Source organism: Mytilus galloprovincialis, chromosome 2, assembly GCF_965363235.1.
Source record: "Mytilus galloprovincialis chromosome 2, xbMytGall1.hap1.1, whole genome shotgun sequence".
In the NCBI taxonomy this organism is placed as follows: domain Eukaryota; kingdom Metazoa; phylum Mollusca; class Bivalvia; order Mytilida; family Mytilidae; genus Mytilus; species Mytilus galloprovincialis.
In genome coordinates, this window is record NC_134839.1 from 85,471,578 (window position 1) to 85,487,047 (window position 15,470).

Here is a 15,470-nt window from a genome sequence, read left to right on the forward strand (position 1 = left end):
TTGCCGATCAATGCATTTGTATCGGGACATATGTTTTGCACCCCCCCTTTGCCCTGGGTGCCCTGGGTTAGCACCCCCCCTTTCGAAAATTCCTGCATCCGCCCCTGACTAGTCTGCGGGTTACTCAGAAAACGGATTTTTTTTTTAATCAAATTGTCCTTATGCCTATTGTTGCATCTACTGGCAGAACACAGAACCATTTTTAATCACTGTCATGGGTTTTGTTGGAAGATATTCGAATATGAAATTGCGCTTATTATGCCTTTACACCCGTCAGTCAAATATGACTGATGTAACCACTGACGTCACAGCCTCGTTCTGAGTGACTTCCGGGATTGAAATATGCATAATTAGTATGTCGACAGATCGATACATTTAAATTTATTTTTTATCCATTTAAACGATAATTATATTGTTATCGATGTTTTTTGGGGGTAATTATGTATAAATAAATATTTATTTATTCAAAAAAAAAAAAAAAAAAAATCATGTCACATCTCCTTTAATGTAGACCAATTTGAAAACGGGACCAAAAATTAAGAATCTACATACATAGTTAGATTCGGCATATCAAAGAACCCCAATTATTCAATTTTTGATGAAATCACACAAAGTTCAATTTTGGACCCTTTGGGCCCCTTATTCCTAAACTGTTAGGACCAAAACTCCCAAAATCAAACCCAACCTTCCTTTTATGGTAATAAACCTTGTGTTTAAATTTCATAGATTTCTATTTACTTATACTAAAGTTATGGTGCAAAAACCAAAAATAATGCTTATTTGGGCCCCTTTTTGGCCCCTAATTCATAAACTGTTGTGACCTCAACTCCAAAAATCAATCCCAACCTTCCTTTTGTGGTCATAAACCTTGTGTTAAAATTTCATTGATTTCTATTTACTTATACTAAAGTTATTGTGCGAAAACCAAGAATAATGCTTATTTGGGCCCTTTTTTGGCCCTTAATTCCTAAACTGTTGGAACCAAAACTCCCAAAATCAATCCCAACCTTCCTTTTGTGGTCATAAACCTTGTGTCAAAATTTCATAGATTTCTATTCACTTAAACTAAAGTTATAGTGCGAAAACCAAGAAAATGCTTATTTGGGCCCTTTTTGGCCCCTAATTCATAAACTGTTGTGACCTCAACTCCAAAAATCAATCCCAACCTTCCTTTTGTGGTCATAAACCTTGTGTTAAAATTTCATTGATTTCTATTTACTTATACTAAAGTTATTGTGCGAAAACCAAGAATAATGCTTATTTGGGCCCTTTTTTGGCCCTTAATTCCTAAACTGTTGGAACCAAAACTCCCAAAATCAATCCCAACCTTCCTTTTGTGGTCATAAACCTTGTGTCAAAATTTCATAGATTTCTATTCACTTAAACTAAAGTTATAGTGCGAAAACCAAGAAAATGCTTATTTGGGCCCTTTTTGGCCCCTAATTCCTAAAATGTTGGGACCAAAACTCCCAAAATCAATCCCAACCTTCCTTTTGTGGTCATAAACCTTGTGTTAAAATTTCATTGATTTCTATTCACTTTTACTAAAGTTAGAGTGCGAAAACTAAAAGTATTCGGACGACGACGACGACGACGACGCAGACGACGACGCCAACGTGATAGCAATATACGACCAAAAAATTTAAATTTTTGCGGTCGTATAAAAATTTAACTATAACCACTGAACCATGAAAATGAGGTCAAGGTCAGATGACACCTGCAAGTTGGACATGTACACCTTACAGTCCTTCCATACACCGAATATACTAGCCCTATTGCTTGTAGTATCTGAGATATGGACTTGACCACCAAAACTTAACCTTGTTCACTGATCCATGAAATGAGGTCGAGGTCAAGTGAAAACTGTCTGACAGACATGAGGACCTTTCAAGGTACGCACATATCAAATATAGTTATCCTATTACTTATAATAAGAGAGAATTCAACATTACAAAAAATCTGAACTTTTTTTTCAAGTGGTCACTGAACCATGAAAATGAGGTCAAGGACATTGGACATGTGACTGACGGAAACTTCGTAACATGAGGCATCTATATACAAAGTATGAAGCATCCAGGTCTTCCACCTTCTAAAATATAAAGCTTTTAAGAAGTGAGCTAACACCGCCGCCGGATCACTATCCCTATGTCGAGCTTTCTGCAACAAAAGTTGCAGGCTCGACAAAAATCAGATTGACAGTTGTTTGCTTGTTTACAAACAAACAAGGGAGGTTCACTGAATAGTCTACCCAAATGCTCTACACTTATACCCATGGGACATTTGGCTCAGGCAAAAATAATCACGAATATAATGCCTACCCATGTTAAAACTACAATAAAATATAACTTGCATCAATTATTTCTTAATTGACCACTTATATTCCTAGTTTTCCTGAATCATTAATATTTACCAAGCGCACAACTAAATAAACAACTTATTACACAGAAATTTTCTATTTTTAAAAGCAATAAGATTTATCTTAATCTGCTTATTGGTTCTATTATACTTTACCTTGCTTCGTCTTTTTCATCTGCTAATAATTCTACACTCTTCCTCAAAAGTCTATTCTCTCTTTCTGTTAGGGTCAACTCATCCATTGTTTTGTCTAGTTCTCTGGATTGTTCAGCCATCACATGTTTGGATGCCTCTAACATATCTTCTCTTTCTTCTAGTTCTTTATATGTGTGTTGTAGCTCTACCTGAAAAAGTGTCAAAAGAACCTTTACTAAAGTTCAAGTTAATCGACAACTATGTAATGCTATCATTTTGGAAAAGTAATAATATGCTGCCATTAATTACATTAATGCTACAGCACTATTTTCAAGAAAGTTAAGTTGATTTAATTTGTTTCATCTTTCTTAAATCTATGTTTTCAACCTTTAAACATAGAGACATTGAGTGATTAAATGAAAATTCAATTCAAAATACAATTTTCTTCAAACAAACAAAAATGTTTACCAAAATGTTGACATTAACACCACAGAACACATAAGCCACACATTCAAACCAAAACCTCTTATAGCTATGAATATAATTTAGCTTTTCGTAAATGCAAACAACATTCTAGATAAGTTTTTATCAATATTCGTTCATTCTAATTAAGAGGTTAGAAGTTACATAACAAAATGAATTCAATATAATGCACCAAACAAATCTTTATTTGTTAATCATATCTCTTTAAAAATAACGGAGCTGAATTAGTTACCTTTATTTTACCCTTATTTAAAGTTTAAAGAAATTCATCTCAGAGTTTGAGTTGCACTTACTTAATTCATGGACAATAAACATGATGAGATAGGGGGATTGACAGAAAGATGGATAGGCAGACAAATAATCAGGACCAATCACATAAATATTATCCATTCCCAGTCATGGTAGTGGGCATAATTTTTATTATTTCCAAAACAGTTGGGTCTAATACAAGTAAAATAAAGGGATAACTTAACGCGTTAATTAGTCTAGCAAGATATGACCACAAAACGTCAACTCACTTAATTACCTACCAGTTTAACAAACGCAAATATGAACAAATTAATTTGAAACTATCTTTCACCCTCATTTATGATAAATGAACCATTTAAAAGTTATGACAAGAGAAAAAGTTTTGCATTCTGTTAAATCAAAAGATGGTTTTCTCAAGCTCAGAAACATTTCTATTAAATAGTTATTAAACGATGAATTCCACATCAAAACAACACTAGCTTTACCCTTCGTTTTCCTTTAGATTTCTACAAGATAGATATGAAATCAGCTACATTAAAAATACACCAACCTCTAGTTATTTTTTTACAGACTGATTTACTTATAGACTTTTACTGATACTATTACATTTATTTTTTAAATGGAAAAAATACACATTTTTATAAAGAATGACAACTTAAACTGTTAATATTACTTCATTACGGGAATACAATACAGAGGATATTTTCATAGTATTATTATTTTCACTGACTTTCATTTAAAACAATGAGGCCACTTCAAATGCAGTGCTTTCAAAATTTCTACAACCAGGTTGATGATATCAGTGTTGTTTTCTTGAAAAACTTAGATGAGCTGTTTTTAAAGTTTGAATATCCCTATAGCTATTAGTAATCATATGTAAACAACATTCAAAACTGTATATGAAAAAGCTGCTTATGTACATTGCTTTCCCTGTATAATGAAACGTTTGTCTACTGAAAAAAATTATACTGGAACACGGGTTTTTACTTGAATTGATGAAAAAATCTACCCCAGTAATAATTTTTTTTTAAATGGGGTATGATTGCCAATGAGACCAAATGATGTATAAATTCCAATTCTTAATTGAAATCAGAATTTGTTCAAACTGACCACAAATATATGTGAATTAAAATGACCACAATTGCCAGAGTGTTTGTTGGCTTACCTCTTCTTTCTTCTAAATGTAAAATATCAAACATCAGATTAAACTTAAACAAGAGTGCACACGCTGAAATGTCTCGCCTTCTATACTAATCATTGATATTATGTTGATAGTCCTAAGTAAAAAGCTAAGCTTTATAACAACTCTACCATAAACTTAACATTAACCAAGATAACTAAACAAAGACCAATGAACCTTGAAAATGAGGTCAAGGTCAGATGAACCATGCCAGGCAGACATGTACAGCTAACAATGCTTCTATACAACATATATAGTTGACCTATTACTTATAGTTTAAGAAAAATAGACCAAAACACAAAAACTTAACACTGTGCAATGAACCGTGAAAATGAGGTCACGGTCAAATAAAACCTGCGCGACTGACATAAAGATCATTAAATATTTCCATACACCAAATATAATTGACCTATGGCATATAGTATTAGATAAAAAGACCAAAACTCAAAAACTTAACTTTGACCACTGAACCATGAAAATGAGGTCAAGGTCACATGACATCTGCCCGCTAGACATGTACACCTTACAATCATTCCATACAACAAATATAGTAGACCTATTGCATATAGTATGAGAAAAACAGACCAAAACACAAAAATTTAACTATAACCACTGAACCATGAAAATGAGGTCAAGGTCAGATGACACCTGCCAGTTGGACATGTACACCTTACAGTCCTTCCATACACCGAATATACTAGCCCTATTGCTTATAGTATTTGAGATATGGACTTGACCACCAAAACTTAACCTTGTTCACTGATCCATGAAATGAGGTCGAGGTCAAGTGAAAACTGTCTGACAGACATGAGGACCTTGCAAGGTACGCACATATCAAATATAGTTATCCTATTACTTATAATAAGAGAGAATTCAACATTACAAAAAATTTGAACTTTTTTTTCAAGTGGTCACTGAACCATGAAAATGAGGTCAAGGACATTGGACATGTGACTGATGGAAACTTCGTAACATGAGGCATCTATATACAAAGTATGAAGCATCCAGGTCTTCCACCTTCTAAAATATAAAGCTTTTAAGAAGTTAGCTAACGCCGCCGCCGTAGCCCCCGCCGCCGGATCACTATCCCTATGTCGAGCTTTCTGCAACAAAAGTTGCAGGCTCGACAAAAACTATTCAAAAAACTTGTGCAATATGAAAAATGTTGTTTAAATTGATGTATACAAGTCAACACAATAAACCATGTACATTCAACATTGTGCACTACAAACATGATTTCAAATAATATTAGCCAATTGATTGAAACATACAATTTATGAAAGAAGGAAAAGCAATAATATATGCCACTTTGACTACAACATTAAACAATCATACTGCAGTAACATCATGCTATTGAATGGTGTGTGTACATTTTTGATAATTGTAGTCACAGCAGGATTTAACATTGGTAAGTTAGATTATGTGATAAGTTGTTAAAAATAAAACAATGGAACAAGAGGCTGTAAAGGAAAATAAAATCAGTATATATCATTCCACATTATGTTGATATCCTTATGTCAATGTTATATCATCAACAGTCAATTAAATAACAATAGGACAAGTTATAAATATGTTTTCTTCAATGATGGTGTACCTCATTTTTGAGAGTTCCAACCTCTGTCATGAGACTGTCTATTTTTTTTTCATAACCTCTCATTTGACCATGGACTTGTTCTTCCTCATCTGTAGAAAGGTCCTCCACTCTGGTAGGGTGGTTTATTTCAAGTCTGTGAGTAGGACCCTTTAAAGACAAAATAGTTTTTATATTGTATTATACCATTTCATTGTTTAAAAGGCAAACACAGAAATGGTTTCTTACTCTTTAATTTGAAACACAAGATAACAAAATATAAATGATTAATAGGCAATGAAGATTTAATTTAGATTCATTTTTATTATAACTTGTCATTTGGATGTGTATGACATTCTTAGTAGTAAGTAGATTAGACAACAAATTTAAACCAGATGGCTGGCAGTCACAATAAAATGTCCATGCTCTAACAACAGATTTTCTAGAAAGCCTAGATTCTATGATTCCAATTTTTGCATTTTGATTTTTTTTTAAATATGATTTAATCCTCTGTACACACCATAGATAGAAAAAAGAACACAATATTTGACAGGCTTATTCAATTTAGAATCAAGGCAGACTTTAGTGTGGGATTAATTTCATATTTACTGCCATCTTGTAACATGTACACATGTGCTATGCATGGAGTATGTGCAAACATCATATGTGAAAATAAAAACTACTACAACCATGACAACAACAAAAACTGTTTCAAACAATTGCTGTTTTTTTTTTAAAGTTGGACAGACAGAAAGCAGGTTAAATTGTATCAGGTCATTTGTGGTTCTTATTGGAATCTTATTCATTAATTCATATTCTATTTTCTTCAGATATCTTGAATTTTCAGATAATTACAATTGATAGAATGAGATGTGGTAAATTCATACAACTTTATTATGCCCAACCTGCCACAGCACAAAAGTTCGTATAATATTAACAGGAACAGTTTTTACCACATGCCCATAAGACACCATCTAATATACCAAGCACCAATATACAACCTTGTTAAAATTCTGTATAGTATATACCATACTGTCTTTAGCGTAGGGAGTTATGGTAGACAGCTACCATGACTGACTACTCAATGCAAACATAAGCTATAAGCTTTACAATAAAAATACTGGATGTCCAAACAAATTTGTACATCTGTTTGTCATTCAATAGTATTGAATGCAATATTTGAACCCCCCCTGTACCTTCATTGCAATCATGCAAAACTAATTATTTATCATGCTTTTACATCCAACATATTTTGCACAGCTAGTTACTTTATTTTAAAAAAATAAATGTAAAGTTAATCACATTTACTGTGACACATATAAAACTTTCCACAGACAACCATGCTTATACTACCTTGTAGTTTTTAAACAATCTTAAAATTTTTTTCTTGTCTGGTGTTACGATTTGACAAGGTTTATGTTGACAAACTGAACAATATTTATTCTTCTTTGCACATCGTGTTGGAGACAACACTCGACATGGCCATGTCTTACAAACTGAACAATATTGATCCTGAAAATGGCAGCACAATTGTGAAGAATAATGCATTGATATCGAGAAAACTAAAAACAGGACACTTCAATAATTTTATAGCAAAATTTGCTTCAACAATAAAAATAAACATAAATTGAATGAAATATAATGTAAGAACTGTTGAAGTCTAATAAATGAAACAATTCTTTTTTTCATGCATCAGCTAAACAAATAATTTAAGAAGTTGTAACTTATGCAGCAAAAGTTAATTGAAATAAATCGAAAAGAAATCTCTAATCTGACTCCTTCTGTCTTTTTGTTTAAAAGGGTTTGGTCAAACTCTGATTTATAAGCAATCAAAACTTTTTTCAGTAACAAAAATATTTACAATACAAGTGTTCGACTTTTTATTTCCAACCAACCAGACAAAAGACCATTCCAGAATCCTAGACAGTTTGTGAATTGATTTAATAGAGAAGATATCTGACACACTCACATATTTATACATGGACAGCTATATAAAGTATGGACATGTGAGAGATAAAGACAGAAAAGGTCAATGCTAAATACTTAGTTCAAACAAATAAACATGTGAACTTCATCTATTGTACATTGGTATGTACAATTACTTAAAATATTCAAGCAAATGCATCAATTGTTACATATGTTATAATGATATTTTTGTTAAAATTATTGTACATACCTGCCATGTGACCTTTTGACGACTTGATGACTTTGCGGGAGCAGGAACCCATGGACCTGACTGGGCACTTTTCACTCGAGCCTTGGCACTACATGTTTTTTTGGTGCGTCCAGATGATGCTCTAGCAAGATTTGTATTTGAGGTCTTGAAAAACAAAGAAATTACATTTTTTGAATGAAGGTAAAAATGTAATAAGGCATTCTTCCTTATTCCACTGAATATAATTGATAATTTAATTGTAGAGCAAATATATAATCTGTATACATATAAAAATGTTTAAAGCTCAGTATAAAATAAGAAGATGAGGTACAGTACATGTTGTATCTATTATATTTTGCTTTTATCTCAAGAACTTCTAAAGGATTTTCAAGTTTTAATATCAAATTTTAATTTTTCTTATGTTCAGGAAATTCTGATTCTTTTTAAAAACATTACTTCAGTCAGGGGTACTACTTTTACAAGTTATTATCAATTACTTGAAGAAGTGATATTAATATACTTATATAAATTTGTAGGATACTTATACAAGTGAATTTTATTTACTTGTATAGGTAAAAAAATATTGTCTGAGTTATGTCCTTTAGACATTCAGATTTTTTTACTTGTAGAAATAAAAAAGTCATCCCATCTTCTTTTATTGAATTGCTTTAATAGAATTTTAAATTATCTGCCCTTTGCAGATGTCTGTAATTTCATGGATGATGAAAATCCCATTTGTCTGTTATCTTCAGAACACTGCTCATTTACAAGACCCCAAGGAGCAATTTTTGAAGGCCTTGCCAAATACTTAAGATGTTTGCGCAATCAGTTTCTTTGTTGAATTAATGAGATGAAACATTGAACTCTAATAAAAAAAAAAAATGAGCAAACCTGGGAAAAATCATTAAAGGCATGAATTTACATCTCAAAACTGGAGGACCTTTATGGGATTGTAAGAAAAATTTATACAAGTAAATTTTTTGAGAAAATTAAGGGGAGATAATTCAAACATTATTTATTTACTTATATGTGTACATTTTTTTTAACTTCTTCCAGTGCTTTTTTGTCTGTGTCAGTATGGGAATAATAAACAAAAATATTCCCTTTATAGCTTGTTGTTAGTGTGAGCCAATGGTTCATGTTGAAGACTGTACTTTGACCTATAATTGTTTTTCTTTTACAAATTTTGACTTGGATGGAGGGTAGTCTCATTGGCACTTATACCACATGTACCATATCTCCTTTTATCTTTGTGGTTTAGTTGTATAAAGAACAGTAGCAATAAGATCATACAGTATTCTGGCATTTTTTTTTTTTCAAATCAAAGAAGATAACCAACCTTTGCGGCTGCCTTCTTAGTTTTGGTTTTCTGTTTCACATGAACATGTATGGGGACATCATCTTCAACATGTACATGCACTGGTGATGTTGCACGTAAACCCCTCTCCATTACTGAAAGAACGAAATTATACAACACATATATATATAATAATAAAGGAGACTCAAGGTTTCAAACTTAGCCACAGACCCAGTGTCCAGGCTTGTAAAATTGCTTTTGGGCCTGTAAAATCTCTACAAGCCAATAGAATTTAACTAAAATATTCCAAAAAAATGAGCTCTGGGCTTATTGACTTATAAAGTTAATCATGAAGACTGCAGGAGATATTAATCACAATTCTTATGTAAATTTATCGATGATTGTAATCATGGTAATGGCTAAATGAAGTACTGCACCCTATCATGGTTCAGGTTTTATCAAAAGGTGCAGGTCTTTTTCTACAGTCACAGGGACTGGTGCAAAATCACACAACAAATTTTTATGGTTTTGAAAGTACACATGGTACATGTATGTAGGCATTTGCAATTGAAATTCCATGCAGTTAAAAAGACAAAAATATCTCACACATCACCAAATTATTATCACAAAGTGGAAAATAAAATCCGAGGCAGGTGCAACTTGGGTCTCTGAGATAAATTTTTATCCCTATGTATGGCCCTCATCGCTGCTGGATAACTCGGACTAAAACAAAGTCGGACTATAACAAAATCGGACTATAACTAACTCGGACTATAACAAACTCGGCCTACCATTATTCATATGCAGAAATATATTGAACCAACTCGGACTACGATTAGAAGATTGTTTTTTTTTTACTGTAATAAAAAAAAAATCTTATATATTAAAATTATATACGAATTTATGAGATTATAATAAATATTTTTGAAAAAAAAAGATCGTATATAGAAAGGATTAATATTTGTTACATCAGTTGAATTAGATATGTTTTGATGAGGGTAATTAACTTATACTTGAAATATTATTGTGATTTATGATGTTTATTGACAAAAGAAATTTTAATGATTGGCGTGTGTTCGTGTTTTTATTGTGTTTAATCCTTGGTGTTTATGATTAGTGAATAAACAAAGACAAATTTGATTGACAGTGAATGGCTTCTTAACAATTTCACTAATTTGTAATGGATTCAGCAATTGAAAAGTAATTATATTCAAATGGTCATATCAAACAGATACAATGTTTTTAGAAAGGCAAGCCGAGGCAAACATTTATTATACATGTATCCAAAAATAGATTTGGAGTAAAATTGAAAAAAACAACAGGGATTTCTTTGATCTTACCAAATACTTCTATAAAATAACATGAAAAAAAAAATCCATTATCATTTTCAACATGGGTACCGACCACTGCGTCGAGTGTTCCAGAAAAGTTACAACAAAGCAACATGCCTTACAGTGTGATTCCTGTAGTTTGTGGCAACACAGAGTTTGCAATACTGGTAAGTGCTTCTATATATTATTCTTGTTCATAATTGTTACTCATAAACGTTTTATTTGCTATAGATAAACAAGAGTGCACACACTGAAATGTCTCGCCTTCTTTACTAATCATTGATATTATGTTGATAGTCCTAAGTATAAAGCTTTATTACAACTGTCACATAAACTTAACATTAACCAAGATAGCTAAACAAAGACCAATGAACCATGAAAATGAGGTCAAGGTCAGATGAACCATGCCAGGCAGACATGTACAGCTAACAAAAGTTCCATACAACAAATATAGTTGACCTATTACTTATAGTTTAAGAAAAATAGACCAAAACACAAAAACTTAACACTGTGCAATGAACCGTGCAATTGAGGTCATGGTCAAATAAACCTGCGGGACTGACATATAGATCATAATATATTTCCATACACCAAATATAGCTGACCTTTGGCATATAAAATTAGATAAAAAGACCAAAACTTAAAAACTTAACTTTGACCACTGAACCATGAAAATGAGGTCAAGGTCAGATGACATCTGCCCGCTAGACATGTACACCTTACAATCATTCCATACAACAAATATAGTAGACCTATTGCATAAAGTATGAGAAAAACAGACCAAAACACAAAAACTTAACTATAACCACTGAACCATGAAAATGAGGTCAAGGTCAGATGACACCTGCCAGTTGGACATGTACACCTTCCAGTCCTTCCATACACCAAATATACTAGCCCTATTGCTTATAGTATCTGAGATATGGACTTGACCACCAAAACTTAACCTTGTTCACTGATCCATGAAATGAGGTCGAGGTCAAGTGAAAACTGTCTGACGGGCATGAGGACCTTGCAAGGTACGCACATACCAAATATAGTTATCCTATTACTTATAATAAGAGAGAATTCAACATTACAAAAATTCTGAACTTTTTTTTCAAGTGGTCACTGAACCATGAAAATGAGGTCAAGGACATTGGACATGTGACTGACGGAAACTTCGTAACATGAGGCATCTATATACAAAGTATGAAGCATCCAGGTCTTTCACCTTCTAAAATATAAACCTTTTAAGAAGTTAGCTAACGCCGCCGCCGTAGCCGCCGCCGTAGCCGCCGCCGCCGCCGCCGCCGGATCACTATCCCTATGTCGAGCTTTCTGCAACAAAAGTTGCAGGCTCGACAAAAATCTTGCTTGAAAGTTCTTTTTAAATAAGGAAACTAAAATTGTATTCAGTAAGATACTTCTCCTTTGTATTACATGTATATATATTAGCTTCCTATATAAACCCATATTTTTATTTATACTACAAAACTTATCGTATTTGTACATGTGTGTGACAATACATCATTTCTTATAATTTAATTCTATTTTAGGTTGGCACACAAGAATCAACTCTGACATCGGGAAAGCTAATGCCACCTTCTACATCTTAGTACCAGCACTTCATCGTGAAGCCAAGCTTGTGTCTCTTACAGTCCGCTTAGTTTCTGAAGAACAGGTCCTCAGGAACCAACGCACACGCTACAAGGAGCTGGAAGGTCGTCTTCATAAGTTATGGGACCAGTACACAGAAGGTGATATCACAGCATCCCGTCTACTTTGTGATTGTGGCAACATCTACGGTCCGTCCAATGACTAGCTGTTAATTGCTCCTGCCGATGTTTATACTCGTCTTGGCTTGACAATAACATTCATTTTTGCATGTTATCTCAGATATGACTCAGAATTATGTATGTGCTATGCATGTTTTGTATGTTTTGTATGTGCTATGTGTGTTTTAAATGTGCTATGTATGCTTTAAGTGTGCTTTGACAATGACAATGCATATCTGCATGCTTTCAGTCTTATAGATGATGACAAAATACCTTTGACTTTAAAATGTGCTTGTGTTTTTATATATGCCTCATATTTTTCATAAGAAATATTAGAGATTATTGAATGACGAAATTATTGTTATGTTTTAATTGTTTGTTGACATCTACTGAAATAAAATTTGTAAACCCTATGTTTTCTTTATTCTTAAAAATAGTATTACATTGAACAGATAAATCACACCAAGAGACCACCATACAAAATATGATCAGAAACCAGAAATGCTACAATTCACTAAATTGTCTTACAATAATTAACACAAGATTTGCAATAATAACCAAAAAAAACTGAAGTCCAGTTATAGTCAATACAAGACAAGACACATTTAATTGGATATTTAGTTCCCAATTTCGTGTAATAACAGGTACTTGGGTGATTAGATAGGTGTCAACAGTACATGTGCCAGTTGTTTGTTTAATCTATTGTGATTAAAAAGGTGTCAACTATACACGTGGCATGATGTCATAATCAATTAAGATATGCATATAATAACAATTTATTCTGAGAGGGACATTATTACAATTAATACTACAAAGACAAATCAGTGGTAAATTTTTCAAAAAAAAGATTTTTTTATGTGTTTTTATTTTTAAATATATCTTGTTAACGTATTTTTTTTATCCCCTTCAAAAATGTTCAAAAATAAATTATTTAATAAATTGAAGATAAAAATTCATTTTGAATTAAGAATTGCAAATTAATTTCCAAAAACAACAACAACCAACATTATACTTATATTCTTCTAGTAGTCCGATTTTGTTATAGTCCGAGTTTGTTATAGTCCGATTTTGGGAGGCCGAGTTTGTTATAGTCCGATTTTTTTATAGTCCGATTTTGTTATAGGCCGAGATATCATGGATTCGCCCTCATCCGCGGTAAAATTCATATTCTTGTTGCAGCAAGTTGCACATTTATCAGTGTGAACAAAACGTGTATTGTACAGAAATGAACTGTTAATAAGAGCTAGAAATGTATATTACCTGGTCGATTAAGAGTTTTAGGAGAAATAAACAATGAAAATACACATTAATTTTGCATGAAAACATCTGTCCGAACTTGTTTGGTAGTTGTAAACATTTCCTAATCCATTCGACTTTACACAAATATTTAGCACCTAACCATTCAACTAATTGAATTGATTGGTGTGAAAAAATAATTTGTAACGTTTGATTTCCTTAAAAATCATATAAATCAGAAGAAAACACATTTATTTTATGTTTCTGCACCTACTTTCATTCCGTACGTTTGTTGATCTTGGAGGTAGTCCTGATTGGTCAAAGAATTTCGACGTCACATTTTTTTCAGCAAATTCTTTCAGGAGATTTTCTTAAAGGGACTTAACTCGTGACTAATGAGGCTCCATACAGGACTATCTGAGATATTAAGTTTTTTTAAAAGAAATCCGGAAAGATTTTTCATATAAAATGGTTATACTGCTAAATTGGTAAATCTGGTAAAAGACTGTCAATCGTAAATTTTGATAATAAATAAAAATAGTTAAATAAGCTTTATTTGGAGTCAGCATTGCATGCAAGATGGCTGTCATAGTCCTAAAAATCTTTCAAAGGGGCCTGCAAATACATTTTAATGTTGTTTTTTTTGGCTTCTTCAAACTTTTATAAGCCTAAAGTCATTGTAAAATTAATTGTTTTGTTTAAATTTTGGACAAAATTGCTCTATCAAAACTACAATTTGGGGGGAAATCCCCTGCAAATAGTGACAGTTGGCAGGTATGTTTTTGTTTGATGAACCTTATTCTTGATTATCAATTATTTTGCAAAACTTCTTGCTATTTGCTATTTATATATACAAATGTGGTCCAATGTGGTGAGAGTGCAAATGAGATAATTCATACAGACCATATAGTGTTTGTTCTCCACTAACATTGCTGTTTATAGCGTCATAAACAGCAATGTTAGTGAAAAACAAACACTATATTAAAATTTTAATACAGTAGTTCAGGGAAAGCTTGTTCGCGACCTAGAATTCTGAGTGGGTCAAGCGTTTAATTAAAACTCATGCGAGAATATACGAGATTTGGTTGAACTAGGGGCAAAGTCATATATGGTACACATCAATATTCGGTGTTTAATAGGCGTTTATTAGGACGCCTGCCGCTTTCCCGTTTACCTGTGAAGTCGTTGAGTGTCATCTGTTTTTTGTTTGTTTATGTTTATGTGTAATAAAGTAAAATAAGTAATATTTTGAAAAATTTCAGGACAAAGTGTTTAAAAATTACGGGAGAAAATTGGAAAAGAAAATTGAAATTACTGCTTGCAAAAATCCAAAACGAAATGTTTGATAAAGAAGGAACGAGGTCCTTCAAGTCCCTGGAAGCTGTTAAGAACTTTGAAGAAGTTTATGTGCAGAAATATAATGTTTTGTTGATTGAGAATAATTTCCAGAAACATGCTGGCGTAATGGCATTAATTGCCAAAACAGTATAGTATACAATAGTGACACTACATAATTTATTCTCTTTAGCCTTTTTTCGGGAGAATATAGATAAACAATCTAAACCATATGATTGTCATGTAAGACGGAGCTTTTTGAAAAGTTGTTGCTGGTCATAACACATAGTCGTAATGAATGATATTATGCGATGTATACAATAAAAAATAAACATCATGGCTTCATAAATGTTATGTTTTCAATATTGTATAAATAATCTGACCGTT

General features: G+C 32.4%; 1 protein-coding gene across 7 annotated transcripts in view; it reads right to left on the reverse strand.

The window, feature by feature from the left end:
- LOC143064676 (outer dense fiber protein 2-like) overlaps nt 1–14,127 on the reverse strand; it is a 52,535-nt gene extending 38,408 nt beyond the window's left edge. For 4 of the 7 annotated variants that reach the window (XM_076237679.1, XM_076237676.1, XM_076237678.1 and 1 more), the window contains exons 1-5: nt 10,031–10,049; nt 9,467–9,579; nt 8,149–8,292; nt 5,997–6,143; nt 2,512–2,699 (exon numbers count right to left, since the gene is read on the reverse strand). In XM_076237679.1, coding sequence (XP_076093794.1) covers nt 2,512–2,699; nt 5,997–6,143; nt 8,149–8,292; nt 9,467–9,579; nt 10,031–10,034 — 596 coding nt within the window. In that variant the 5' untranslated portion in view covers nt 10,035–10,049. Of the gene's footprint in view, nt 1–2,511; nt 2,700–5,996; nt 6,144–7,325; nt 7,536–8,148; nt 8,293–9,466; nt 9,580–10,030; nt 10,050–13,772; nt 13,880–14,022 lie in introns of those variants that run through there. The other 3 variants (XM_076237673.1, XM_076237675.1, XM_076237677.1) reach the window with 3 other exon arrangements.
- Nucleotides 14,128–15,470: the final 1,343 nt, after the last annotated feature.